Source organism: Herpailurus yagouaroundi, unplaced genomic scaffold, assembly GCF_014898765.1.
Source record: "Herpailurus yagouaroundi ecotype Mexico unplaced genomic scaffold, PumYag 164, whole genome shotgun sequence".
NCBI lineage: Eukaryota > Metazoa > Chordata > Mammalia > Carnivora > Felidae > Herpailurus > Herpailurus yagouaroundi.
Window position 1 is genome coordinate 12,233,800 of NW_024412405.1, and position 15,300 is coordinate 12,249,099.

Below are 15,300 nucleotides of genomic sequence, written 5' to 3' on the forward strand. Positions count from 1 at the left end.
TCCCCTGATCTCAGATATACATACACAATTGCCTAAAAACAGTTCCACTTGGTTATTTAACAAGCATCCTGAACAGAATTAACCACAACTGAATGGATTTTCTCTCCCCATCTATATTTGCTCTTTCTGCAGGCCACCCCCAACCCTGTAGAAGCTCCATCTTGCCAGCTGTTCAGTCCCCAAAACCCTGGAATCCTCCTGGATTCCTTCTTTTAACACCTTGAATACAGTTCTTCAACAAATCCTCAGCTCTACTTCTAAAATATTTCAACAGAACCAACACTAGCCCCTGTAAAGACTCTGGCTTTCACGCTGAGTGAAATGGGAAGCTACTGGAGGGCTGTGAACAGGAGTGAAACAATCTGAGTTATATCTGAACAGATCTGCTCTGACCACTACAATAAAGGAGGAAAAAGGAATAGAAGAGGAAAAAGTGGAAGCAGGGTCACCCTGGCCTGTATCCCATGGCACCTCTGTACAAATTAAGAAAAAAAATACCATTAGCTGAGCAATCATTTGAAATTGCTAATTATGAGAGAGTATTCTGAAATTATTTTAATATTTAATAATCAATAAAAATAATGAAAAAGAGACTTTAGGGTGGAAATGCTAAAAAGACAATAAATATTAGCATGTTCTTTTTCTAATTAGAATAGGACAGAAAAGTTGAGAAGAAAAAGCCAAGAAATCAGGAAAAGAAAACATAAAATTTGAGTTTTTTGTATTCATTACAAGTCACTATGAGTCCTGTGGAAATAATGGCTATAAAATGAAAAAGTATAAAATGTAAAACATGATACAACTTAAAATTCTTTTTTTTCCAAGTATATACTTATTTTGAGGGAGAGACAGAGAGAGTGAGTGAGCACATGAGTGAGGGAAGGCAGAGAAAGAGGGAGAGAGAATCCCAAGTAGGCTCTGCGTTGTCATCAAAGAGCCCAACGTGGGGCTTGAACCCACGAACCACGAGATCATGACCTGAGCCGAAACTAAGAACTGGATGCTTAACTAACTGAGCCACGAGGTGCCCCCAATTTAAAATATTTTGAGGGGCACTTGGGTGGCTTGGTCGGTAGAGCATCCGACTCTCAAATTTCAACTCAGGTCACGATCTCAGGGTCATGGGATCAAGCCTCTCATCAGGCTCCAAACTGAGTGTGGAGCCCGCTTAAGATTCTTTCTCTCTCCCTCTGCCCCTCTCCCCTGCTTGCACACACTCTCTCTCTAAAAAAATTTAAAAAATGAAAATTAAAAAAAATACATTTTGAGAATAAATGAGGTTGGGACACTAAATTACTTTGAATATACCAAAAGGTTGAAATGATAAAATTCAGTTAAAATTACTTTTGAAAAATTAAACACACAAATAAAAATTGCCTGGGAGTTATTCCATTCAGCTTTGCTGTTTCACAAACTGGGGGCATGCTGGGAATGAAGACTGAGAGAAGTGACAGGACATACATGAATAGAGGGGACAGAACTGGAGCTGTGAGCAGTGCAGCTCTGAGTGCTAGAGTGACTAAATTTCTAGAGAAGACTTCTAGAGAATATTTTTTAATGTTTCTTTTTTTTATTTATTTTTGGGAGAGAGAGAGAGTACGAGTGAGGAAGGGCAGAGAGAGACATACACAGAATCCAAAGCAGGCTCCAGGCTCTGAGCTATCAGCACAGTCCTGACATGGGGCTCAATCCCACGAACCATGAGATCATGACCTAAGCCGAAATTGGACGCTTAACTGACTGAGCCACCCAGGCGCCCCTATAGAATACCAACTCTTTTGTGTTCGCTTTGGCAACACATATACTAGAATACCAACTCTTTTTTTTTTTGAGAGAAAGAGAGACAGAGCATGAGCGGGGGAGGGGCAGAGAGCGAGGGAGACACAGAATCAGAAGCAGGCTCCAGGCCCTGAGCTGTCAGCACAGAGCCCAATATGGGGCTTGAACTCACAGACCGCGAGATCATGACCTGAGCCTAAGTCGGACGCTCAACCAACTGAGCCACCCAGGCGCCCCCAGGAATACCAACTCTTAAGGATCATCTTCTTATCTGAAAATGTGAATTCAGGGTAACTTTTGAGAAGAATGTTTTAGAGGCAGATTCTGTCTAAAGCTATTATTTCAACTTTTCCAAAGAACAAAATAAGAACTACTCTCAGAAGACTAGAGAACAGTTCAAACGTTTCACTCACCGTAGAATCCATCTGATTATACCTGGCAATATCTTTATGCAGTGTCCGTAGCATAATCATAGCCACCATTCCAGACAAGAAGAGCACAATGACCAGGGAATTCATGATACTGTAGGAATAAGCATGTCAGGATTAATCTGTAGCTTCGTTTCCTTTTCAAAATGTTTATTCAGGCACATTACAACAACACTGATCAAAATCAAAATTTGACTAAAAATCCAACAGATTCAATGAGTTGTGCTCTGTTATGTGTCCTTCTAGTGGATACAGAAGTTTATATAATTATCATAATAATCTTATCATAATTTGTTAACTAGAAATTTTTTAATGTTTATTTAGAGAGAGAGAGAGAGAGAGAGAGAGCGAGCACACAAGCAGGGGAGAGGGAGAGAGAGGGAGGGAGACACAGAATCCAAAGCAGGCTTCAGGCTCTGAGCTGTCAGCACAGAGCCCGATGCGGGGCTCAAACTCAGGAACTGTGAGATCATGACCTGAGCCGAAGTCAGACACTTAAACCACTGAGCCACTCAGGCGCCCCAAGAACTACAATTTTTTTTGTCTATGGCCATTATTAGTAAATAACCACTATGTCCATATAAATGTAATGCTGCAAGGACCAATAAAGGTCTGTATCTTCAAGAAATTATAACAAATTTATTCAATAAATTAATGAGTGTCAAAAGGCAGTCAACAAAATAGGAAAAAGAGTGATGGCACCATGAGTAGCTTTCCAGACAAAAATTTTGAATCATGCTCTGAAGAGAGAGTACTTATAAGTAGACATAACATGAGCAGTAGCTTCTGTTCATTGAGCACTCTTCCACTTCCAGTAAGGTGCTCAGATGCTCTGTTTCATTATCTCTGTTAATCCTCAGAACAGTCTTGTGAAGCAGGTAACTCCACATAAAGAAATGGACTCTGAGAAACTGGGTGGCCTGGACCAACTTACAACCAATGATTTAAAACCAGGATTGAACACAAGTCTATCCAATTCAAAAGCCCAGACTTCTGGATAACTGGAGAGGATTACAGAGTGAAAGTGATATTCAAAGGGACAAAACACAGAACAAGCACAAAGCATAAAGTGGATTAACTCTGTACTCTTACCTAAACCACTGAATGTGGGTATGAGGCATAGATTCCAGTATATAGTCCCATCTAGAAGCCCATCTGATGTTTTTATCTTCCTAGGGGGATAAAACAAAACAAAACTCTTTAAGCATTTGCTGACAAAGTATATTAAGAATCCAAACATTTCCACTCAAAGCTTGACCTTCCATTCAGTTAACAAATGTAATTTCTCATTATCATAACTTGGTTTAGTCAGGAGTTTTAGAGAGTTTAGCTCTAACTCAAGTCTCGGGGAAAATCAAAATGAGATTAAGCAGCAAATAAAAACAGTAAGAATTCCTAAAAGTCCCTAGCCTGTTTTTTTTAAAAGTCTTGCTTTAAATTTTAACTAATAAAAGTTTAACTTAGATATCAAAATTTAGAGCTGTATTCATTTTTTTCAGAAAATTGAGTGGCATAACTTATTCTTTATGCTCTTTGATGTCATGTATCCATGTCAATGAGATACCAGAGTCATAATTTAGATACACTGAGCATCTGGCAGGTATCACCCACAATGAACTCTTAATACCTAAAAAGAAATATACAGTGTTTCTTGCACTAGGCTTGCAAAATTACACACTATAAAGGGAGAGTAAATGTCTCAACTATATTCAATTAGCAAGACAGTTTATAAAAAAAGAGGAGGAATACTGCCTAAGATTCTCATAAAATGAACTTCTACTTCCCTAAGAAACTTCTCCATTAATGAAAGCACTTCCTTGAATTCCCAAAGAACCTATATAAATCATCTACCATCAGGAAATTCTCAATTAAAGTTTATATTAATCCAGACTTAAAAATAGTGTTGCTGGGACACCTGGGTGGCTCAGTTGTGTTAAGCATCTGACTCTTGGTTTTGGCTCAGGTCATGATCTCATGGTTCAAGCCCTGCATCAGGCTCTGCGCAGGTGGAGACTGACTGGGATTTTCTCTCCTGTCTGCCCCTCACCTGCTCCTGCTCTCTCTCAAAAATAAACTTTAAAAGAAAAAAGTGTTGCTCTCCCAAATGCCTGTTGCATAAATCTTTGACATTTTCATACCACCTTCTATGCCTGTTTTATTTTCTTGTTTATTTATTTTTAAATTTTTTTAACGTTTTATTTTTGAGAGACAGCATGAGCAGGGAAGTGGCAGAGAGAGAAGGGGACGGAGCATCCAAAGTGGGCCCTGTGCTAAGCCCATGTGGGGCTCAAACTCACGAACTGTGAGATCATGACCTGAACTGGTGATGGTCACTCAAATGACTGAGCCACTCAGGTGTCCTTCTTTTTTTTAAGACTTTTTTTTAAAGTTTATTTACTTATTTTGAGAGAGACAGAGAGGGAGAGAGGGAGAGAGGGAGAGAGTGAGAGTGAGAGAGAGAGAGAGAGAGAGAGAGAGAGAGAACGTGCATGGGGAGGGGCAGAGAGGGAGAGAGACAGAATCCCAAGCAGGTTCTGCACTGTCAGCATGGAGCTCAATGTAGTGCTCAAACTCTTGCTGTGAGATCATGACTTGAGCCAAAACCAAGAATCACTTAACCGACTGAATCACTCAGGTGCCACTAAAGATTTTTTAAAGGTTTATTTATTTATTTTTTGGGGTGGGGGGAGGCAGGGAATGAGTGGAGGGGCAGAGACAGAAGGGGAACGAGGATCCGAAGCCGACTCTGCTGACAGCAAAGAGCCCAACGCAGGGCTCAAATTCACAAACTGTGAGCTAGCTCATGACATGAGCTGAAGTCGGATGCTTAACCACTGAGTCATCCAAATGCCCCAACCGACCTCTACGTCTATTTTCTTTTTCTACCTTTTGCTTTCTATGTATCTCTTATGACTTAACATTTAATCAGGTTCAATTCTCTAATCAACCATACTTCTCATTTAAATGGACACTTAGTTTTTAGTGTGATTATGTTGCCTGGTGCACTGACAAACTATTCCAAATCAGCTCAATAAAAGCTTATGTATTTGACAAGGTTAATCATTAATATTTTTAATTAGTTTACATAGTATGAATTTAGAATTTCTGAGTTACACTAGAGATAAAAACAAACTCACCTGGAAGCTAACAGAATAAGTATAGGCAATTTTGATCTCCCCAGAAGCCTTGTTACTTATATCCATGGGGGGTCCAGAGCAGTCCGGTTTATCTATATGGGTATGTTTGAAGCTGTGGGAGGAAACATTTTGGCAAGATGCTGATAAAGAACAGTTGAAAAAATGGGGTAAATGTTACAGATTTTGTATGTATTTTACAATGCTAGTGATAGTCAAGGGTGAAATTATTCATGTCACATTTAATAGTACAAATATTTGTTTTATATAAATAATGGGCTTAGTTGTAAGTATATGTAAATTATTATTCAAAATTAGAAACAAACTTTTGAAAGCACTATACATGAAGAACATTAAATATCTTAAAACAATAAAAACAAACACTGAGGGAATTTAAATTAACTGCCATCCAATAATGGCATGCATTTCTTAACCAACAGTAGCATGGGAAAAAGACTAATTCAATGGGGGGGTGGGGGTTGAGGGGAAGTCATGAAAAAAAAAATGGAATGCTCCATCAAAAAAGGGATCTCACAAATAACTGGTAGGTACTTTCACACTAAAAATATTGACAACTTGAAGAGATGCTCTTTCACTGACTTGTCACATACTGGCATCTAACACTGCAAGGAGACTTTAGAAATGATGGCACTAATCAGCCCATTTAGGGGGCACCCAGTGGGCTCACTCATTAGAGCATGGAACTGTTGAGCTCAAGATCACGTTGGGTGTAGAGATTACTTTAAGAAATCGGCTCATTTGGGCATCTGATGAGAGGTCAAGCTGCAAATATTGGAGGCAGTGCTTTTCCACCAAAAGAGGGAATGCTGCGCCAACCACTCACGTTCTCCATTCCTGGCTGACACAGAAAAGCTGTCAAAACTTCCTGATTGAAAAACAGAACAAAAAGACACTTTGGCTTGACTACTTACCATAACAGGAAAAAATATATATTTATATGGCTTCTCTGGACAACCCACAACTCAGTAACAAATCACACTAAAGGGAGTTTTAGTAAAATCAATACTGAGATGTCAGATTATATGCCAGAATACTGATTTTTCAAAAAGTTAACTGGGTCCCAAATATTTATTCTTTGGGAAGAATTTCACTCACATTTATTTACTTATTTACTATTTTATTTTCATTTAATTTTTTAAAGTAAGCTTTATGCCCAAAATGTGGCTTGAATCTCATGACTGAGATAAGGAGTCACATGCTCCACTGACTGAGCCAGCCATGCACCCCTTTATATTTTAATTAAAGTAATCTCTACACCCAATGTGGGGCTCAAATTCATGACCTCAAGATAAAGAGTCACATGCTCTTCTGACTGAGGACAGAGCTGGCCAGGCATCCCTCATTTATTCACTTTTTATCTATTTGTATAGTTACCTTTTTGGTTCAAGTTTGGCAGCCACTAATCTTGCTCCCATGGACCCAGTTTCAACAACATGATAATATATTTTGATGTCAACATGGTTGAAGATGTAAAATGTATCTCTTTCATGGAATTCTGACTGTGGAACAAAACTTAAAGGTAGAAAACTGGCTGCACAAGAGTCAAAACAAAACTTTAACATGAGGCACAACAAGTAGGAAAATTTGAGCTAAGACAGAGTTTTAGTCCTTCCTTATAAAAACGTTTAAGTTTTAAGCTGAAACTCTCCAAAAGCCAAAATGAATTGGCAGAGTACAAATTATGCTTCTTTAATATTTTAATTCTTACATATAAATACCTGTTAAAAAGAACACATCTAATATTTTCTATCTTTCCACTTATGATAAAACTAACAAAATAAATTTTAGAATATTAAATGTTATGAGCATACCAAAACTTACACATTTCAAAATTGAAACTTATAACTTCAGACTAAACCCAAAACCTAAATAATTTAAGTGTGTGTAGTCAACTCTCCCAAAAGCATTAGCCAAACCAGTTTCATGATCAAGCTGATGCTAACTTCTACTACCAGGTCATACTAGGAGATTAAATCAGGTTGACCTGATTACATAAAATTTAATACACATCCCCAATAATTTTAATACTTTCTATAGTAACATCTTTATTATTGTTTTTAAATATAAAAGAATGGCTATAAAGGCATTTACTTTTTAAGAAAAGGTATAATACTAAACTCTTGCAATATATTATTTTATGGACTTGAATTTGTAATACAAATTTCATGGGCTTGTAATGAGGTCTTTTTGGCACTCCAGTAACCTTTTTTTTAATATATATAAGATTTATGCATCTAACTTTTAATAGAGTCAGAACATACAAAGTCCTAGCCCTTAGCCTAGTGCTTAGCATGTAACAGACACTCAGTGAATGCTGAACTGAATCTGAATTATTTAGTGCTAGAGTTAAACTTATATATTGTTAATCTGGCTTAAGTCAAAGATCTAAGTAATTGTGCTTCAGACATGTGAATTGTACTTATACAATGAATGTAACCAATTTTGTGCAGGTAAAGACTGAATCCTTCTACCAAAAAAACCCATATTTTTAAAAAGTAGCATTGAGGTTTTTTTCACGAACTTACATTAATAACACAGGCATCTTTTGCATGGCCTTTATCTGTAATGTAACAGCCAATAGGAAATCCAGGATTACAGAACCTCTGACCATCTTCTACATCATAACACCATGTTACAGGCATATTATCCACAATCCTAAGCACAGAAATAAAAGTCAAGTTAGAAATCATCAAACATGACTAACAAATACGGCTCAAAGCTGTGTTACAACTTCATAGAATTTAGATATCTATAAATGCCTTCAGATGTCAAAACTACAACAAAAGAATTTTGATAAAATGTAGTATTTCATAGGCAATAGCATTATGCCAATATTTGATATGCTGTAGTGAAGAAAAAGACTTTATAGCTTCATTGAAACTATAAATGTATACAGGAAAGAGAGTTTTATAAATTAATTTACTGCAGTTGCTAATTTAATATCACTATCTAGATCTGTTGAGTATAATTTACCTTTTGCAGAACACTCAAAAGCTCTAAATTAGGTGCAAAGCAATGTATCTAGTTCCTTGGGAACAATTTAATGGAACAGCATAGAAGCAAATGTCCTTTACTACTAGGTAATTCAAATAAAAAGGGGAAGAACATAACTGCAAGATGGAAAAATATTCAACTTAAGGGCCAGTGAAAAAGTGAAAATTACAGTCTTAATCTATTAAGCTGTGTAAATCCAACTTATGTGTAAAAGAAATGCTGCTATAAAACCAGAGAAACAAAAATTTAAAGTGCTACAGTGACAAAGAACTTTTTTAAAAAGGGGATAAAAATAAAGAATAAAAGAATAAGATTCTGTAGCACTGTCTAAACTACATTAAAGTCCGAGCATGTGGTCCCCAAATGCCAAGAGCACACTACAGGATACAAATTAAAAAATATTACTAAAAATATACTAGCTATATTACAGTCATGAGATGACTCCAGGGCATGTTTTATTTGTTAATTAATGTATGCCTTAGGAAGTAAAATTATGATTCTATATGCACCCAAGGTGTACATTAATGACCTAATAAAACATGTCTCGTCACATTTAAATGCTATTTAATAGTACCCAATATACCAAATTTTAGAATCACCTTCACTATTAAGTTGCTTATTATTATAGCCAGCAGGCTAGCAGCTCCCATGAAAAGACTATAAAATATTAGAAGTATAAAAGCACTGCTACATAAAATAAATAATTCATATTTTTTGGTAGCTTAAACAATCAGTTAATTGCTTTAATTTTTTAGATAGAGGATGAAATGCAATCAATGAATATATACAATATATTAATTATAATATCTTTATGCTTTCATCGCAGAGAAAGTACTACATAAAAATTACAGTGCTAGCTATAAAAAGAGAAATTAAGCAGCAATTTAGGCTTTTTTAAAGCAAGCATCCTAAGTTTATCATTTACATAATGCCTTGACACAATAACCTTTTCCTGGTAATAGGAAGCATTTAAAAAAAGAACAACAAACACTTGGAAATAAATGTAATAAAATTTAAAGAATATAATTTTCAATTACTGCCTTGCTAAGTTAGGGAGTAGTACTTATTTAAATTTATAACACCAAAAATACTAAAAATCTTATTTTTAATCTTCACAGTGAAAAAGAAGGATTCAAAAGGATAAAGGTTGGCCCCAATTTTTTTTTTTTTTTTTTTACCATCTAGGACTTCTTTCCATTATTTTCCTTTACCCTCCATGGGCTCCATATAAAACACTTCTATTAATGAAGCCTCATCCACTAATAATTTTTCCCCAATAAATTAAATTCCCAGACTTTCCCATCAGAACAGAATAACCCATGTTATCACAATATATTCAGAAAATTGTAGTGAAAAGCAAAGAAGCTTGGCATTTAAGTTATTCTATATAGTTTTAACATGGGTACATTTACACTATCTGTTAGGATTTTGAATTTTTAAAAACATTCTCCCACTGCTAGCTTGCTGAGATCCAGGATTAGAACTCACTAGACTAAAATACCTTCAAAGACCCCTCTCTGTCCAAAAAGCTAGAAAACGTAAGTACTGTGATACCTAGTTATATAATTATACTTTTATAAATAAAATGTCACAAACACCTGGAAATTTGGGCAAGAAGTATAAGCACAAACCATGCAGAGTATAGCTGAAGGGAATTCGGTGCCTGGCGCTATCAAAACACTAGTCTCAAGAATCAAGAAGTAGCTCAGGACAGAATAAGGCAAGAAAATCCTCAAATTGTGTTCCAACATCCCAAATTATGAATTAAAAGTATTTGTCAATTTAGACAAGGAAATTATTCTTAGTTAACTGTTCTCTAAATGGGTTGGTTTATTAGCTAATATTCGGTTATTGTAATCGTTTAAAAGGTAGTAAGGGTAAAAACGTCATGGGCGAAAAAACTACAGTTCATTCATGCAATGTAATACTACACAATTATGAAAAGAATAAGGTAGATACAGGTCTACAGATGTGCTTTTACATGACAAACGCCCAGATTTTCTGAAAAGAAATGCGCAAGTTTGCAGAATAATATGTACAATACTTCAGTTGCACTATTTTAAACAGGTACACTCCTGTTATATGCCTGCATATGCACAGAATATCTGGGAACACATGAGAAATAATACTGCTACCTCTGGGGAACAGGATTAAAGAAGTTGAGGGTGGTAGAAGATGTTTACTTTTTACTTGATATTTTCCTATGCTGCTTGTGTTTTTTCACACATATATATTGTTTCATAATATAGAAAATGATTATGCTCTCCCCAAATGTCTCAGTGCAAAGGTTAATAAGAAGTGCTACATTCACAATAAAATTCCATAACATAACACTATACTTTTAAAGGTCTTTCAGATTTCTAAAGGTTCATGCTATTTTATCTCTATCAACTCTGGTATCTATGCTGAAAATCAAGTTACACAGTAAAAACTTTCTGAAGTAAGTCAAAGACAGAAATATACTCAACTTAGGGTTCAACTAAATTATCAATGTGAACCAACATTTTCCAAATGTGTAATGTACTGATTTAAAGACTAAAGCCCAGGGGCACCTGAGTGGCTCAGTCAGTTAAGCGTCGGACTTCATTCAGCACAGGTCAAGATCTCATGGGTTATGGGCTGGGCCCTGTGTAGGGCTCTGTGCTGACAGTTCAGAGCCTGGAGCCTGCTTCAGATTCTGTGGGTGTCTCTCTCTCCACCCCTCCCTAGCTCGCTCTCTCTCTCTCTTGCAAAAATAAATAAACATTAAAAAACATTTAAAGACTAAAGCCCAGGGGCGCCTAGATGCCTCAGTCAGTTAAGTGTCCGACTTTGGCTCAGATCATGATCTCGCGGTTTGTGGATTTGAGCCCTGCATTAGGCTCTGTGCTGACAGCTCAGAGCCTGGAGCCTGATTCAGATTCTGTGTCTCCTTCTCTCTCTGCCCCTCCCCCACTCTCACTCTGTGTCTCTCTCTCTCTCTCTCAAAAATAAACATAAAAAAAAAAATAATAATAAAGACTTAAGTCCATTGTCCACAATTACCAGATGATATATTTGTGATACAGCTTAGAGTTTGGCTAATAGTTTCAGACCTGAAATCATAAACTCTTCTGATACAACAATAAAATGATTAATCACCAGCAACTTTCAAGTTTTTTAGGCAGAATATAGCATAAGTTTGCAACTGATATACCTATCACAAATTACTGAATCAATTTCATTATCAAATGCTAACTTCATAAACTATTTTAAATTGTTTATTCTTTTTATTATGCATTTTAGCATCAAAGAGTACCTATGTTAATTCCATCATAAATTAGTTAATATTTCTAAGCTACTGAAGAAGAGGTGCTTCTATTATCTTTAGGAGCAAGCTTCTTGACAGTATTCCAAGAACATAGGGTAGAAGAAATAACTAAAAATCACCTATAGGCCTGAAGTCATTCTTTATTCTGTCAACAAGTGAGTAGCTATTAATAGCTAAACAGATAGGGGCGCCTGGGTGGCGCAGTCGGTTAAGCGTCCGACTTCAGCCAGGTCACGATCTCGCGGTCCGTGAGTTCGAGCCCCACGTCAGGCTCTGGGCTGATGGCTCAGAGCCTGGAGCCTGTTTCCGATTCTGTGTCTCCCTCTCTCTCTGCCCCTCCCCCGTTCATGCTCTGTCTCTCTCTGTCCCAAAAATAAATAAACGTTGAAAAAAAAATTTAAAAAAAAATAGCTAAACGGATAGAGTAGCTATTACTCCAAACGTTTACACCTCCTAGAGTAAACATGAAACTCTAAAAACTGAGCCTTAGATATCATTTTGAAGGCTGTTAACAATTTGAAGCAAACTGAAAATACCAAGGAAAATTTCAATTACTTATGAATAAGCAAATGTACCCAACTTACACTGATTCAGCAATTACATAGTATTCTCACAGTACCAAAGAAATGAGGAGATTTCAAGTTCTTGTTTGCACTGAGGCTCACAAGAGGAAGAAACTGACACAAGTGTAATGGGCAAGTGTCCTTCCTTATTCCAACGGTGTCCTGCTATGAGAAACTTGTTTCCATCTGGTTTAGCAGACTGAAACAGATTCTATCAAGGTCTGGCCAATCAGAATGAATTCCCCTAATTACTGACAGACTAGCTCACGGATGGGCAAGTGACCCAAGGTTGCCCCTCTCTAGGACTTTTAGGGGGCTGACAGGCTCCAACCACAGTATTTGAGCCACAGGGTCTGGGCATGGCAAACTGAGATCAATGGTTCCTAACCTCCCTTGCACTGGGCAAGTGAGCATGAGATACTGATAGGATAAACATTCAAGAGGAAGTACATGAAGACAGTCTTCTTGTTCACTATCTCCAGTACCTTATACTTTTTAGAAGAGGCAAAACATATGTAAATTAGAACCCCACACAGAGTAAGGTATTTGTCAGCAAAATTATCTTGAAGAATAATGATTATACTTCAAAAGTTGGATTTTCAGACCCTTTTAAAAATATTCTACATTTGAATTATGTATAGAGTCAATACTACATTCTTTTTTTGAGTTAACTACTTTAGAAGCAAAAATAAAATAGGTTTAAATGCTTTTTGATTGTAACACAAACTGGTAAAGACCTAGTTAATGTAACATCACAGTGTATAAAATAAAAAACAGGTTACTCAAAATGTAACTGTTTTATTTGAAGCAGATGCTATGTATCAAACATTAAATGACGTTCAAGTTTGTTTTCCCATGGTCTTTTTTAAGGCCTCCAAGTATAAAATAACAGTATTTTTCTAGATGACTGATCCAGGTCCTTTCCCCAAAGCATGAATATGTTCTTATTAAATACATGTGAAAAAAAGAAGTACTCTAGGTACCAGGTCTTGGAACCAAAAGAAGTACCAGATATTACAGTAATCTAAGCAGTTACAAATGATACTTTAAGCTGTCAACCTTAGTAATCCTTGGCACCTAAAAGTCAGACTTCATGCTATTACTATCAACAAAAAAATCAACGGATTTGCTACATTTTATAGAGTTAATGAAGTAATTTATACAGTCAACGAAACAGAGGTTTCATCTAGAAAAGGAAAATACCAACAGTCCAAAATCTCCATGTCTTACCAGTGATGTTGATAATTCAGTAGCATGCTTTTTTTCAAGAATTCTAATTTTTGTTTGTCTTCAGCTTTCTCTGTATGGTATGTTTTTGTACAGACAAGCTTGCAGGTCTCCTCCTTATTAAATGTAAACTGTATTAAAATAAAGTGAAAAGCAAATTAAAAAATATCTAGGTCCTTCACACCTATGCCATAAGCAGAGTAAAAATACTGGTCTTGTCAAATTACTTCAGTGCATTAATATTGATAATATTGTAAAATTTCTCATACTTCAATTACATTTAAATTTTAATCTATTTCTCTAAAAATCTAAATCAATTTTCCTTTTGATAAGTAACAGTTTTTATTTTTATTTTCGATAATTTGAATCCACTCACCTTTTAAATGTAAACGAACCTTAAAAGGGGAAAAAAACACATGTAGCACAAAATGGAAATCAGTTCTTCTATAGTAATGGCCTCTGATGTTTTGAAATGATGGAGTTGAAGGCTTTCTAGTAATAAGCAGACAAGTTTTTATGCCCATATATTCATTTGATGGATGTTTGTTAAGTGCCCCCTATGAGCCAGGTAATAGAGATTCAGCAGTAAGTAACAGACTGTGATGACACAAGAAAAAGTCAAATTTGGATGTCTAAAACTCAGGGTAAATGTGCTACTCTTTTTACACACATTTGAAAAGACTGTCAATTTTCATGATCTTATTTAAATAAAATTGAAACAAATAAGGTTTAAACAAAAATTAATAATTTAAAAGTTAAAACACTAAGGAGTCCTCCAATTTTGGAGCCTAGGACTTATTTCATGTGTAAAAATAATGGTATTCATAAAATACTGCATAATTAAGTTTACTTTATCAAGATCCACTTATGTCTTCATTTTAAAAACGTATTTCTGGGGCACCTGGGTGGCTCGATCGGTTAAGCCTCTGACTTGGGCTCAGGTCATGATCTCACGGCTCGTGGGTTCGAGCCCCATGTCAGGCTCTGTGCTGACAGCTCAGAGCCTGGAGCCTTTCAGATTCTGTGTCTCTCTTTCTCTCTGCCCCTCCCCCGCTTGCACTGTCTCTTTCTCTTAAGAATAATAAACATTAAAAAATTAAAAAAAAAGTATTCCCTAGTTTTCTAAAGGCTGTAATTTATTAAACTATATATAGTCTGCAATTGTATACCATTCAATAAACTCAAACTTTATTACATGGAGTTAAAAAAAACAAAAAAACAAAAAACCTTGCATATGTTTCACTTTTAAGCAGTTCAATCCTTTGCACATGATTAAAACACCTAAACCAGTTTTTGTGCATGAGCTGGCAGAGGAGAGCTTCAAGCGCAGCCCACTGCTGCCACCTGTCAGCTAAGAATTAAGTTTTGTCTACATTGCTACTTCTGTAAATGTAGCAATGTTTGTGCAATTATCTAATATTCTTAACCTTATACACACCTTGTAAGTTCCTTTTTAAAGGGAGGAAAATGAAAAAAAAGAAGTATACATACTAAGGAATTAGAGGGTAAGTGTCAAATTTACATTCAGCATAGACACTGCTAGTTATACTAAAAGTGGCAAATCTTACACCTAAATCCAGTGCTTACTGGGTTTAGGCAAGTCAACTCTGTGTTCAACTGTGAAGGAAAATAGTAAAACTAGAGAGGATGCTTAATCATCAAAATAAGCATTTATTAACTCATGTAATCCTCCCACCTTTGAGGTAGTCTCTTTTGCTGAATCCTTCTCATCTTCCTCACCTAGTAACACCAAGTGCCCCAAGGCTCAATCCTTGGAATGCTCCTCTTCATTATCTATACCCACACCCCCTTGGGGATCTCATGAGTTCCTGATACACTGATTTTTACACCAATGATGATTTTCA

The 15,300-nt window shown here is 36.2% G+C and overlaps 1 protein-coding gene across 1 annotated transcript in view; it reads right to left on the reverse strand.

The window, feature by feature from the left end:
* Window positions 1-15,300, reverse strand: part of TM9SF2 (transmembrane 9 superfamily member 2) — a 66,597-nt gene that overhangs the window by 23,052 nt on the left and 28,245 nt on the right. Inside the window, exons 4-9 of the mRNA XM_040487164.1 lie at window positions 13,439-13,566; window positions 7,888-8,017; window positions 6,737-6,861; window positions 5,345-5,456; window positions 3,300-3,379; window positions 2,193-2,301 (exon numbers count right to left, since the gene is read on the reverse strand). Of these exons, the coding sequence (XP_040343098.1) occupies window positions 2,193-2,301; window positions 3,300-3,379; window positions 5,345-5,456; window positions 6,737-6,861; window positions 7,888-8,017; window positions 13,439-13,566 (684 nt within the window). The remainder of the gene's footprint in view (window positions 1-2,192; window positions 2,302-3,299; window positions 3,380-5,344; window positions 5,457-6,736; window positions 6,862-7,887; window positions 8,018-13,438; window positions 13,567-15,300) is intronic.